Raw genomic sequence first — 13,744 nt, forward strand, 5'->3', positions numbered from 1 at the left:
TCAAAACCTGAATGGCAAAAAGCAAAAAATAAGAACAAAACATCTTGAATAATTTGTAGCCATGCCTTTTACTGTCTTTTTTTTTTATTCAGCCCATTAATACAGAACAACTGGAGATATGTAAACGCACATACATGAATAATTAGATGTACGTGTAAGCACAGCAGCTCCCTTTTACCAGCCGTTTTCAGCTCCTGCTGTAACATCTCAGATAGTGCTGGCAGAAACCACAAGAGTTATTAAGTAATTAGACCGCCCAGAACAATCTTATTGCGGTTGTTCAGAGGGAAACATTTAGTTGGTTGGAAGTAGCCATAGAGAGCGTCCGGGTCGAAGGGCAATTAGATTGTTAATTTTCCCAAGGGACTGATGATTTATATGACATATTATTATGACAGGAGCTATGTAAGGTAAAGAGGCCTTTCTATTGTTTGGGGATCAGGGTAAGGGTTAGTTTGAGAATAGGATAAACATAAGAAATACAGTTGTGAAACATTACTGCAAAGTATTACAATGAAGCTCACCGGACCTGAAGAAAAAAAAAAATCACAGCATTGTTTATGTTTACATCTGTGTTCATCACGTCAACAAGGGCAGCAGTCTTTGTTATCTTACAACTGGTTACAGACTGGTATTCTGCATACAGTGTGTGTGTGTGTGTGTGTGTGTGTGTGTGTGAGTGTGTGTGTTCTTTCCCTGCCCAGCTGTAATGACATCACTCAGGTCATCCCGTCCTTCTAGTCCTGCCCTTCCCTCCCAGTTGGTCATTGTGCTTCATTGTGTTTGCATTATCTGCCCAAACCGACACACACATATACAATACTCTGTGTGTCTACATGTCACAACGCTCCTACTCAGCTGTGTCCCTTCCCTCCCCTCCCCCATTCTTTGCATACAGCCATGCACATTGACGCTATTCACTCCCTCTCACAGACTCATTTAACTTCCTGTTCATGTTTGGCCGTCATTACGCTTCTTGCTTTTGCAAACATTTCGCTTTTAATAGAAACAAACAACATACACATTGACTCATCATGACATTTAGTAGCTGCTGTTCTCTCTGTTATGGATGAGGGAACAGACGGACGAACTGGAGGCTCCTTCCCAAAGCAGAGGGGTTTCCTTGTCAGGTCACATGACCCCGGTACAGGCCACTCCTCCTCCTCTCACCCAGTGATGAAATCACTGACTGTGGAAGAAAGATTAATGCCTCGAGATAAAGAGGCAGAGATAGAGAGGGGTGCAGACACTATCCACACACAGTGGTGATCATTTGATAGCAACTATAATTTTATAACATGCTGATAGGACTGATGGGAACAAGTGAGAAATACAACCACAGAGTGATAAACTGATGTAGTGATATGTCTGTCTTTCTGTTCATACAGGTTTTATGTTGCCAGTAACAGCTGTGGCCCAGTATTTGTTCTCTCTCTGTGTTATGGAAGTGTGTGGTTCCACTGCACAGACAGTTATTGCCAAGATATAGCTAATGGACAGGTTATTATACCTACACCAAATTCCATGAACGACGTCATTAGGCATTTTGGCTGTTTGATAGTGAAATGGAGGTGAACAAGTTAGCACAGGTGGATAATGAGTAGGAGGAAGATGCAAAAATCCACTTTATGATGTAATGACCATCAAATCAGCATCATTCATCAGTGTGTCATGTTTCTACATAGGCACTGTCCAACCTGAAGTCAATTTTAGGGAAGATCTGGCACCTGAGGGCTAAATACAGAGCTTTTAGAAAAGACTTTATATCTGTCTATCTAAAACTGGTTGCCCTCCATAGTGTGCCCTGTGACAAGTGGATTTGGTTTCTGACGCAGAAACAAGGACAACCAGTCTCTTGGTCCAAGCCAGGCTGTTACAGTAATTGTTAAAATTGAGTCGTCTGCCCTTCACTTTTTTTGCCTCACACTTTCACACCCTCTCCTTGCATTTTTTCATCTGTCACTTGCACAAAGCCTCCTGTTTTCACCTTTTATTTTCACCACAGTTCAAACTAGCCTTGCCATCCTTGCTTCTGTCTCTCTCTCTGTCTCTACCCCCTCTCTACTGCTCGGAGCACTATATCATGCACGTCACATGTCAATCTGTGTTAGCCCTGCGTCCCTCAGTTTCATCCCGCTGGGCCATGATTTGCAGCTGAGGTTCCTGGTTGTTTATTGCCTGATGACAGCGGAGAAGATGAGGCATTTCATAAATCTGAGTCCGAGCACCACCCCCTCTTTGTCACGGCCTCTCTCTTTCTTACTGTCTGTCAGTGTCTCGTTCTGCGTGTCCCATGTGTTTAATTAGCACGCCCCCAGCAGGCCCTCCCCAGGCAGGGGGGCTTTACTAGTCTCCAGTGCCAAACCCAGGCAGTGTCAACTGAGGGAGACACATCAGTACATAGCGGCTGAGATGGAGGAGAGGAGGCTGATCCAGAGCAAATGCAACACTATTCATTTTACCAGTTAAAAATTAACCGGAAGTAATCCGGCGTTATTTCAGATATAGAAGTAATACCTAGTTATAAATTTAATAACATGTCATGGGGTCATATTTTCATTCTTGTCATCCTTTTTTTTCTCACACTTTTTACTCCATTCTTCCAGTCCATGTTCACACCTGTCTGTGGTGTTTTGAGGGGGAGAAGTGTTCACCGGAAAAGTGCAAGATGCGTCTAATTGAAATCTACCAGGAGGAGAGGGGAGTAAATTGTTGAGAGCAGAGCGGTAACAGCCACCGTTTATCATCATTTGGTGGCAGGACAGTTCATTATAAGATCCTCTGTCATCCTGTTCGGCCTGTAATATAAAAGATTTGTCTGTGCAGACGTGGCAGCCAGGGGAAGATGGGAGATACAGCTGACACACTGCGGTGGTGCAGTGTGCAGTCAGATGATGTCTCAGTAAAGGCCACTGAAATTCACTACTGGGTTTGTGCTCATCTTTAATCATATACATGTTAAAGTAGGGTTTCCTGTTATGATTTGTACTGTAGAAGAAACACGCAGCATAAGTTTTAATTCTTCTTGTATGAATTTGTGTAGTACGTAGGCTTGCTGATATATAGGCTATTAATATATAGGCTGATTAAATTTGAAATTATTCTGAAAATATCAGAATATCATACTGTTTATAAACTATTCATACATAAAACAATGCTAGAGGAGAGTTTGGGTTTTAGTAACATTCGAATAAGCTAAATTTGTCATGTAGCATATTGATAATTTTCATTTAATGTGCACTACAGTATACAGTTAGTGAGGATAATGCTAAGGGATTGCACATGTCCTCAAAAGATTTAAGACACTGCATTTTTTTTTTTTTTTTAGACTGAATTCAGGACCATGGACAGTTCTTTAAAACACACAAGGCAGCACACAACTGAGGCAGTGCCCCGATGACCACCTCACTTTGTAGATCTAACACTCAGCAAACAAGTCAGATTTTGATGGCTGCTCCTCCACAATAACTGTCTTTCGTGTATAATATTCACAACTTCATTTCAGATAAAAGTATACTTGAGTTTCTTTACACTATAGTGGGTTATAAAACTAAAAAAAGAATTGTTTAGATATCTTTCAAAAGTATTTCAACTTTGTGGTTTGTCCTGCTGCAATGTTTTAGCAGGATGCACTTTTTTCATTGTGGACTTTTTTTTAGAGAGAGAATAATGTCTTGGGATTGGAGTTTTATTTAATAATTGAATGCAACAGGGAAAAATGAGAAAGAAAGAGGAAACTGGCATGCGACAAATGTCCTGGGTTGAAGCTGAGCCCAAGATGTTGGAACCACATGGTGTGTGCCTGAGCCAGAAGACTCACTTTGTTGTTAGCGAAACTTGCTTGCGCTGACACTATCCAGGAACATTAGATTACAGCTCTTACCACGCTTCTCTTTCCCAGTTTCCATCTCTCTCTCAAACCCCGCAGAGATTATGATTATAATATTGCTGAGTTTGTGTGTTACATAACATGGTGCAACGCTGAAGGCATTCTGATGGTTAGCAGCAGCTCGGCTTGTATGAAAGACAGAGCGACGGTATAAGTCTGTGTTAAAGCCCTCACACTGTGTAGCTTAAGCCTAATGGGGTGAAGCAGAAACACACACAACCCTTTAATGCCTTATACAGGATGTTGTGCTTTGCAAGGAGATGGTAGTACTGACACTGTAGTCATAAATAGTACATTAACAGCGAATGAAATCTGTCACATTTCTACGTGCTTGTGCAATGACTACATATAGACATTTATATAAGATGTAACAGGATAATTGATCCAATGTGGTATCTAATCGATTGTAATTGTGTTGTAGTACACACCTCACAAATACCCCATATGTGGTTCAATCTTTGTTTCAACTTTTATTTGGTTGAATATTTCTTCTCAGATGCTTGGAGATCTAGTTTAGGTTTCCGAGGGCTTTTCTGTTTACCATAACTGACTGAATCGATCTAAGCCCTGTGAATGAAATCAGCCAGGCTTAAAGCAGTGATGTAAGCAATACCAAAAAGGATAGAAACCACGGATCTATAAACACTTTATTGTTGTGTTTACGTGTCGCTCAGTGAAAGAAACTCAGGAAAACAGTAAGAGGGAGAGAGCAGTGAGAGTGAGAGAGAGAGGGAGGGAGAGAGAGAGAGTGAGAAAGAGAGAGAGAGCAGTTGTTCTGATACTGCAACAGAGGATTACCACTAATCTCTGTTTGGGCCACAGCTCGCCAACAATAAATTTTCCCATTGGCTTTGGTCTAATCTTGATGTCTGCTACCAGCCAGCAACCAGCCATTTCATTGGCTCCCTTCACCACAATGGCTGACAGTAATCTGTGTGTGTGTGTGCGCACTATTCATAACCAAAAAGCAATCTCATCCTTGCCAGAGTCGGGCGCTGCTGGGAAATAAAATTACCTCCTTGTGCCGGTCAGCTCATCATGTTGGAGTGGTTACTGCTGCATGCATTAGAGAGGGATTAGATTAGGCTCAGCCTCAGTGAGTCTGAGGTGACGTGAAACACTGTACATGACCAGACCAACAGTGCAGCTGCAAAAACTTTTTAAATACAGGATTATGAGAATTATTACAACATCTCTGACTGATGTAAATAATGTTTAAAAATTTATGGATTTGTGTCATTGTGTGTAAGGAAAAGGCAGTGCGTAAGACAGCTTCATAATAATGGATTGCCTGGAAAAAAAATCATGTACTATTAATTCATTTGTTTAAAAAATAACCCCAAAACCATTAGGAATTATTCTGAGACATTTTCAGTATTAATCCATGAACATTTTTTCAATGCAGGAAGTCAGAAAAATCTATGAGTAGCATTTTCATTCTCTACACATGGGCACACAGAGGAGCAGTTTTCAATGTTAAGAGAGTTGTTGAGAGAGTTTTAAAGATAAAATGTATCCAGAATTTTTATTGGTACTCATTAATGTCAGCTGTGTGTGCTGTCAGATACATAATGTGTTTCCATGTTTACATGCTATTTCTGTATTAGTCATATTTTCTCCTCTGGAGTCCGAATGATGTATGATTCTTAATTAATTTCCCATTTTCTTAATGAAGGGACACACAGACTATTGTCAGACTGTCAGCCTTGCAAACCAGATTGTGTGCTGTGGTAATGTTTGGGGTTTTTGGAAGTGAGAATTAAACAGCAAATCATAACTTTAGTCAGCAAACAGATTAAATAAAGCACACACAGAGATATTTCATAAATTATGTTTCATGGGTACTGATAAGCCAACCGGAGATGCATTTGGCACTGTAATATGAAATTAAGTCAATGTAAAAAAAAAAAAAAAAAAAAGAAAGAAAAAAAGAAAAAAAAAAAAGAAAAAAAAAGAAAAAACTCCATAAGCTTAGTAATTTTCAGGCATGTTTGCAGTTCCTTGTGAAATATGTGCTTTATTTGTGCCAGTAAATAAAATCTTCCATGGTTGACATGTTTGGAGATACAAGATGTTTGCATGACACTGAGAATATATAAAGCTCACACATCAAAATGAATGAAATCCGTGATCTGGGTCTCAGGTGCTGCATTGCAACACTGATTCATGATGAGTGTGTGACCTCCCGAGGTGAAGGCTGGGCCCTGTGATGTGCGTCAGTGTAATCAGCAGATCAATGTACTTTCTGTCTGTCTCTCTCTCACTCACCCTGTTACAAGAATAGCCCATCATCTTCTTGGCTGTAGGGCTTCTTCATGCAGGCAGGAAGTAGTTTCAGCATTATCGAGTATGTATTTATATTAGCGTGTATGTCTGTGTGTGAAAGCCTGATTTCTCTTCCCTTATGGTGCCAGTTTGGGGGAGGTGGACCTGCAGTTAAGGCCATCTGCCTTCTCTAAAATGCCCTGCTGGGTGGGACAGGATGTTAGAGCGACAGCCCGACTCAGACTGAGAGACACGCAGATGCACAGACAGACAGCAGGGGTGTTGATAGGATAGTGTGAGTCCCACTGACTGGACGTATCACTCTAATATATTAAAGTTAGCAGAGGGGTGCAGTGCCTGGGCTTTGTGGAGAGTGTTTCCTCTTGTGCCCATCCCCCATCACCAACAATGACAGCACACCTGCAGGCAGACAGGTAAATGGACAGACATATAGGCAGACAGGTGAGTAAACAGAAAGACAGGGGAAAAGGCAGGTGGAGAGGGTGAAGCAAAAAAAAAAAAAAAAAATCAACTCAACATTTAAAATAACTCCAGCTTGTGTAACATCAAGTGCAAATGTGAGCAATAATGTCTTTTTAATAGGTCGATGTTGTCATCACCATGACAACAAGACCAAATTAATTTGGTTGCGCAGATGCACGGGTAGACCAAGCTTGCTCATCACATATAAGTCATGTAGGAACTAATGAAATTTATCACAGGAAGCCACTAGAGCTGCACTAACCTTTAGATTATAATGCTGCTTTCATTACAGTAAAACAAGTAAAACAGAGAAAATATGTTTAAATATGTTTGTGTCCGTGTTTAAAAACATTATTACCCATTATTCCAAATTTTTGCCCTCAAAGTGCACCTTTTATTGTAAAATTTGGAAATGACAAAAAGTAAAACCAACAACATCTCTGCAGACTGAGCTTTTATTGTGAAAGGTTGAACAAGCTGTCATTGATCATTTGTTCTGAGTACAAAACTCAAGCAAAAATGAGTTTAAGTAAAAGTAAAATTACTGACTTAAAAATACACAAAAAGCTGTTCAGTTGCAGTCATATGAGTAAATGCAATTAGTTAACTACCTACATGAGTTAGTGTAGTTAGTTAGTTAGTAGCTAATGCATAGCAGAGGTTAAAAACACGCTAGCCTGAGTCTTGATTTTCTTTTGCCTCTATGTTTGTTTAATTTAAGATTTTTTAAGATTAAAACATTAAGCAGTTCTATGTGGTGGATTTAGCTGGATTTTTTTGAATTTTGGTGGTGTTATGCACCTTTATGTGATAAGCCGCATCTATCACCACACTCCCTTTTGGCCCGTCAGCATTAAAGGTTAATCAGAAGTTGTTAAGTAGAAACTTCATATTGACTTGATCAAAGTTTGACTATATCAGGAGTGAGACTGGAGTCAGGCCTACATTGTTGATGTGACATGCCTTATACATGAAGCTGCATTTGCCTGTGGCAGCAGTGTGTGTTTGGCAGTGACACAATAGGGATGAGGCAGCAACAATTATTTAAAACTGAGGTAAAACTGCAGGTTTCAACAAGGCTCAGGGACGCAAAGTGTCTCTGAAGCAATATCCCACGGAGAGGGCGTGATGTTATAGCACTGGCCAGACCCAGCATGCACCAGTGCAAATCTAATTCTTGGAAATGTGCTAAAACATATCATAGATCCATGTTTAAAATATGTCTTTAACGCTTAGATTTAACCCCAATTGTGACTTTGCGTTTGATTGTATTGACTGAACAATGTAATGTTCAAAATTAGGCAGTAATCCGTACAGGTTTTGTTCATATGGCTCTAGCTTGAACAAAACCAGCTGGTAAGTAGTTAACTCTCCTGCTAATGTGTCTTCTGATTGGTGGATCTGAATACAAGCTCATCCAAAATGCTCCAGGCTTTGCCTCAGGATCAAACATTGGCCTCATCTATTTCTTATTCATGTCAGCTGACTCCTTACTGTCTTAGAAAAATCTCTCATCACATATAGAAGATTTATCTGAGATATTATTGCTCTGTGTTTGAAACTGAAGGACCTTTTGGTATAATCTATTTCATACCTTGTTGTTTTATTGACGTTTTTATGGAATCATCATTGATCTTAGGACGTATTATTTTCTGAGGGTGCAGTGCCTCAGATGCTAAACTAGGGAATACTGCCCCTCTTCTTGCAGAAATTTTCTGTTCAAGGAGCTTCTTTTGTCTAGAAGGAAGAAACTCAAAATACAACTTTCAGCCTGTTAGTTGTACAAACTCACATACAGTCTTTAGAAAATGAAAATGAAAAACATTAAACATATTTACTGAGATCATCGATTTGAAAGCTTCAGTTGTAACTTTGCTTTCAGTTTGAATGACAATGCTGCAAAGAGCATTAATAGTATTAATGCATTGTGTTTGCATATATAAATAAACAGTATTCGCAATGATATGAGTTATAATTTATTCATATGTAAAGAATGAGTAACTCAGCCAAAAGCAGGCCAAGCTAATAAACTGTCCTTAGACATTTTAAGACAGAGAGAATCTGTTAGCAGAGTCTGTCAACAACTAATAGTTCAAGGGACAAAAAGACTTTCCTTTTGCAAAGTAGTCACCACAAATGAAAAAGCATTGCATTTATCATTGTAACTGCTACAATATTGACATTCATTTTAAAGACCAGCAGTTTAGTACAGATACTTGTGAGAGAAATCATGTTGCTGAGCTACAGATGAAAACTGTGGCTGAAGCTTGTAGCTTTTTCCTCATAGTTTGTGCTTTTGCTGGCCTGTGCGATTGAACCGAACACAGTGCTGCAATAACACCGTGTTCTCTGGTGATTTGTCCACTGGAGCAATCACAGGCAGGCAAGGCCTCAGGCTGACTGTTCATCCCCACCTGGTGACGTAAACAGAGAGAGAGAGAGACCTTTAGGTACAAGTGATGCTGTGCTCCACTCTGTTCCCTCTGTTCTCTCTTTGTTCACATCATCAGGTAGAAAGCATCACTCGACACTTGATAAAATGGGCTTATCACGTCAGGTAGTCGACTCCAGTCCAGGTTTCTTTTTACCTCACCGTTTTATTCCCTTGTTCTGTCTTAAACTTTGCAAAGTTATGTGAACGTCAGATTGTTATTGCCTTGTGAAACAAGAAAACCTCATTGTACACAGTCAGTCTTAAGCATTTTAAGTCTGATGCATGGTTTCCAAAGGCACAACAGATGCAATTGTTCACTCTTTGTGACAGAGCTCATCTTTTTTGGGAAGAAAAAAACAATTCTAATATTTCCTGAGACAGCCAAGAAACCATCAGATACGTATGTTGAACAGTTTTAGTTTTAGTGTGAGCAGGTAAGTGTAGTGACTATATGATGAGTTGGCCTTGCTGGTCTTGTAACTACAACTCTACTGTGTGTCTCGCTGTGATTAAATTGAGTAGTGAGTTAATTACAATTTGTTTAGTTAACTTCATTCACTCTCTCTCTCTCTCTATCTCTGTATGACTTCATTTTTGCCCAAGGGAGCAACAGAGGAAACTAATTGGCTGGACCCCTGGGTGAAATGCATAAAAATAATAGTAGTAATAATAGTAAGAATAATTAGTAGTATTACCACAAATCCTGGTAATAATTAGTAATTAATTTTGCAAGGGTATCAAGACTTGTGATTACCCCAGAAAACCTTTAGGATTGTTTGACATGCATTTTCTTCTTTGCTGACTATTTCCACGTACATGTGCCTTGAAGAAACACCGCGCAAGTGTTCAAATCAATACTTAACCTCATGGGATCTCACCGACAACAGATGTGTGAGGATTGATGTGATTCAGCATTGCATACACACATACACACACACACACACACACACACACACAAAATCCTATTTCCTTCTTCTTCACAGAGACCCCTTTGTGCATGTTCTCCCCGAGGGAATGATATTGAAAGCTTCCCCCCAGCTTTAGGACGCTGAGTCATAATCACTGACTCACAGGCTTTATCCCCTTGTTGGTAGATGATTCACCACAAGGTTAATGGCATGAATTGAATTAAAATTCCTAATTTCTTTTATCTGTTTCATATGCGGCACTGAATTGGACCCAGCACATTTTGAGCTTTTCTAAATATTTGAAAAACCCTCGAGGTGGCCCTTAAAACAAACCGCAACATTCCAGACATTATCACATGAGATGGGGTGAGTTTTGATCCCAGGGGGAAATTCATCTACAATCTGTATCGAGCGCACACCCCGTTTTGATTTGTGAGTTTTTGAAATTCAGAGTTTATGAACGTCTGTTTTCATGGTGCAGCTCTCACCGTCTGTTTCTTGTGTTGCAGGGATTTCCTTCCCCGTGGCTCTGGCATTGTCACCCGTCGCCCTTTGGTGCTGCAGCTCATCAATTGTCCCACAGGTAATAATGCACCCCAGCCCCAGCTCGGCTTAAGAGATAAACCCGTCTCCTCTTTCACACCCAGAGGAGAATCATTCCTGTTCACCTCACATCCCCTCCACTCCCACAGGGAAAACTTTCTCCCTCACTTCTTCTTGTGTTGCCTTCCAGTTTTCCAAGGTTGTTATTTATTCATTTATTTTTTTAATCTTTAAAATTTTACTCAATTACTAACTTCTCTGCTTGTGGACTATTATAAAAAATACTAACATCATACATGATAGCCTTATCTGCTGAAATATTATCCTTTGACCCTCCCTTGAAGGAGAGAGTTTAGAAATTGACATCTCAAGAGACTTGGTGATGACAGCGGTCTCACGTTGTCATGGTTACACTTCATTAGGTTGACGCTGTCTACCAAGCTCTCTCTTCCTCTCTCTCTCTCTCGCTCTCTCACCAGTTTAACCATGGTATGACTCAGAAATTAATTTGCCTTCATTTAATTTTAATATGTTCTCATGGCTGCTGGATTATCTTAAGGCGTTCAGCTTTGTCACATTTGATTAGCTCAGCTCTAATTACCGGGCTTACGAATCCTTTTTCAGAGCATCTCAGAAAACAGTGAAAAGGTTGTTTTTGTAGACCTTTACTGAACCGTAACGACTGAACAACCTTTTTCTTGTCTTTTTTGATAACTGTATTTATTCAAAGTTTTCATGGCATATTAATGAGTTGGAGTAATATGGTACAATCTTGATTTTATTTTATTTTATTTTTTTTACTGGTAGTACTAGTACTGGTTACCACTGAGATAATGTGATTGGATCCCTTCCTATGGGACTTGAAAATCTGTGAAAGTTTATGGATTTGAGAAAAATTATTCAATGCCCTATAGATTTTTGGAAAATGAATGGGTGGCACTCAAAGTACCTCATTTTTATACAGTATTTATAGCAGCCAGGTCTGTGGATTGACAAAGCCCATCCTGAAGTCTGAAACAAATGATTTCATCTGGTTGTCTTAACAATCATGAGTAAAAAAAATTGACCTCTATATGGTGGTGGATCTATAGAAATGTCTACATGGGGGTGGCAAAGAGGTGGCATGGTGGGTAGATCAGGCAACCTTAATATAAATTAGTTTAATTTACATCGATTGGAGGTGAAATAATAAAAATTAACTGCAGCCCCTCTCAAGAAATCCCCTCAATGAAAGAGACAGACTCCTCAGAGATACTCTCTACAGCGAGACCAGTGCGATGAGTCACTCATTGCACTGTGTTTCCCAAGCGTTTCCCAAAAATCCTTTTAATTTGTATCATTTACATGATGTTACTACTAATCAAGGTGCCCTGGTGGCTCACCCAGTAGAGTGCGTACCATTTATCATGGCTAACTCCTAACCACAGCGGCCTGGGTTGGAAGCCAGTTCTTTGCTGCATGTCATTCCCACCTCTCTCTTGCCTTCACTCTCTCTCTCTACTGAAACTATCAAATGAAGCAGAAATGTCCACAAGATTATTTGCAACAAATGCTACCTACTAATCTAAACCTGTAATAAACACTATATGTACTGCAAAGCTATTTCTTCTTAATATTAGATCTATTACAAATCAGTCATTTACAGAAATAGTCCACTTACTTGCAAATATGAGCAGTCAAATGTAATGATTATTTTGTAGGATTTATTCTTCCTGACTGTTATATATTCTACTCTGTTTAGCAGGTGCTCAGCACTGCCCCTGATGTTGGCTGGGCTTTCTCTCTATAGGCTCTGCATGAACTGATACATTGTATATACAATGTTTCTGATACATTGTATATACAATGTATCAGTTCATGTGTGTTCTGAGTTCCATTCTAAAGATACAATGTATTTGTTTATGCAAAGCCTACATAGAGAGAAAGCCCAACCAGGCCATTTGCTGCTGTGAGACAGAGGGGAAAAAAAGCACCTCATAGTCTCAACACTCTTGAATTTGTCCACAGGTTTCCACACATCATGCTGCGTTCACTTGAGCTTGGACATCAGAGTATTGGTACTGTAATTTGCTGACAAGCAACAACTTAAAAAAGTAGATTTCCCAAAACCAGGATGGCAGATGGGACGGCATCCCCTGCCACCCTCTAGATCCACAGTTGCCTCTATGGTGTCTAAATTTAACCACTGTGATGTCCTACTTCAGAACATGTCAGTTTTGGGTCTTTGAATTTCATCAAGTTTGAAAGCTGAAAAAAATGAAAAAGTCCTTGAATTTGTTCTCCAAAAGAGCATGGGAACCCTTGGATGTGAGTTAATGTGAAAAGGAGAGAGAGGGGATTTAATATTTATCCCTAAGCAAGCTCTCCTTTTCTTCTACTAACATTTCCATCAGCACAAGTCCTATCGCTGGTGCCAGCGAGTAATCTTCTCTGCCATACTCCTTAGGCTGCTCTTCTCTTCTCTTCTCTTCTCTTCTCTTCTCTTCTCTTCTCTTCTCTTCTCTTCTCTTCTCTTCTCTTCAGTAATCCATATCCTCTTTCTGTCTCTTCCAGAATATGCCGAGTTCCTCCACTGTAAGGGGAAAAAGTTCACAGAGTTCGATGAGGTTCGGCAGGAGATTGAAGCAGAGACCGACCGTGTCACTGGAGCCAACAAAGGCATCTCGCCTGTGCCCATCAACCTGCGGGTCTATTCTCCTCATGGTGAGGCTGCAGCACAGGGGGCACCATGTCTTTATTAGACAAATAGCTTAATAGAGGTACTTTATTGATGCCAAATTGAGAAATTCCTGAAAAGCTGTCCATTATAAGATGATGCACTGTGTAAAATAGGAAATAAAGCATTTCTTCATAGCAAATAGTTTGGGTAGAAATACTTGCATGATGTTGTGCAGTAGTCTCTCACTATGTATAAGGCAGTGCTTATTTCTAAATGTAGAATGTTTTATGTCCTGTATTTTACATGTGTATATATCTATATCTATTAAGAATCTGTTTTTTAAGGAAGAGCACGCCAAGATACTTAGTAGTATAAATACAAAAAACAACAGTTTCTTACAGAAAAATACTCACATTAAAAGCATAAAAAAGCAACTAATTAAACACAGTAGCATTCTAGTAATATAGCCTCCAGTTCTTCATTTTTGATTTAAAATCTCTAATGCTGGAAAAATCCTGTCATCATTGCAAACACCAGCCCAGTGACCTGCTTTTTGCTTTTGT

At 39.7% G+C, this 13,744-nt stretch overlaps 1 protein-coding gene across 4 annotated transcripts in view; it reads left to right on the plus strand.

The window, feature by feature from the left end:
- Positions 1–13,744, plus strand: part of dnm1a (dynamin 1a) — a 61,794-nt gene that overhangs the window by 2,133 nt on the left and 45,917 nt on the right. For all 4 annotated transcript variants that reach the window (XM_030064607.1, XM_030064605.1, XM_030064604.1 and 1 more), the window contains exons 2-3: positions 10,489–10,562; positions 13,076–13,225. In XM_030064607.1, coding sequence (XP_029920467.1) covers positions 10,489–10,562; positions 13,076–13,225 — 224 coding nt within the window. The remainder of the gene's footprint in view (positions 1–10,488; positions 10,563–13,075; positions 13,226–13,744) is intronic.

This window comes from Myripristis murdjan, chromosome 12 (genome assembly GCF_902150065.1).
Source record: "Myripristis murdjan chromosome 12, fMyrMur1.1, whole genome shotgun sequence".
Lineage (NCBI taxonomy): Eukaryota > Metazoa > Chordata > Actinopteri > Holocentriformes > Holocentridae > Myripristis > Myripristis murdjan.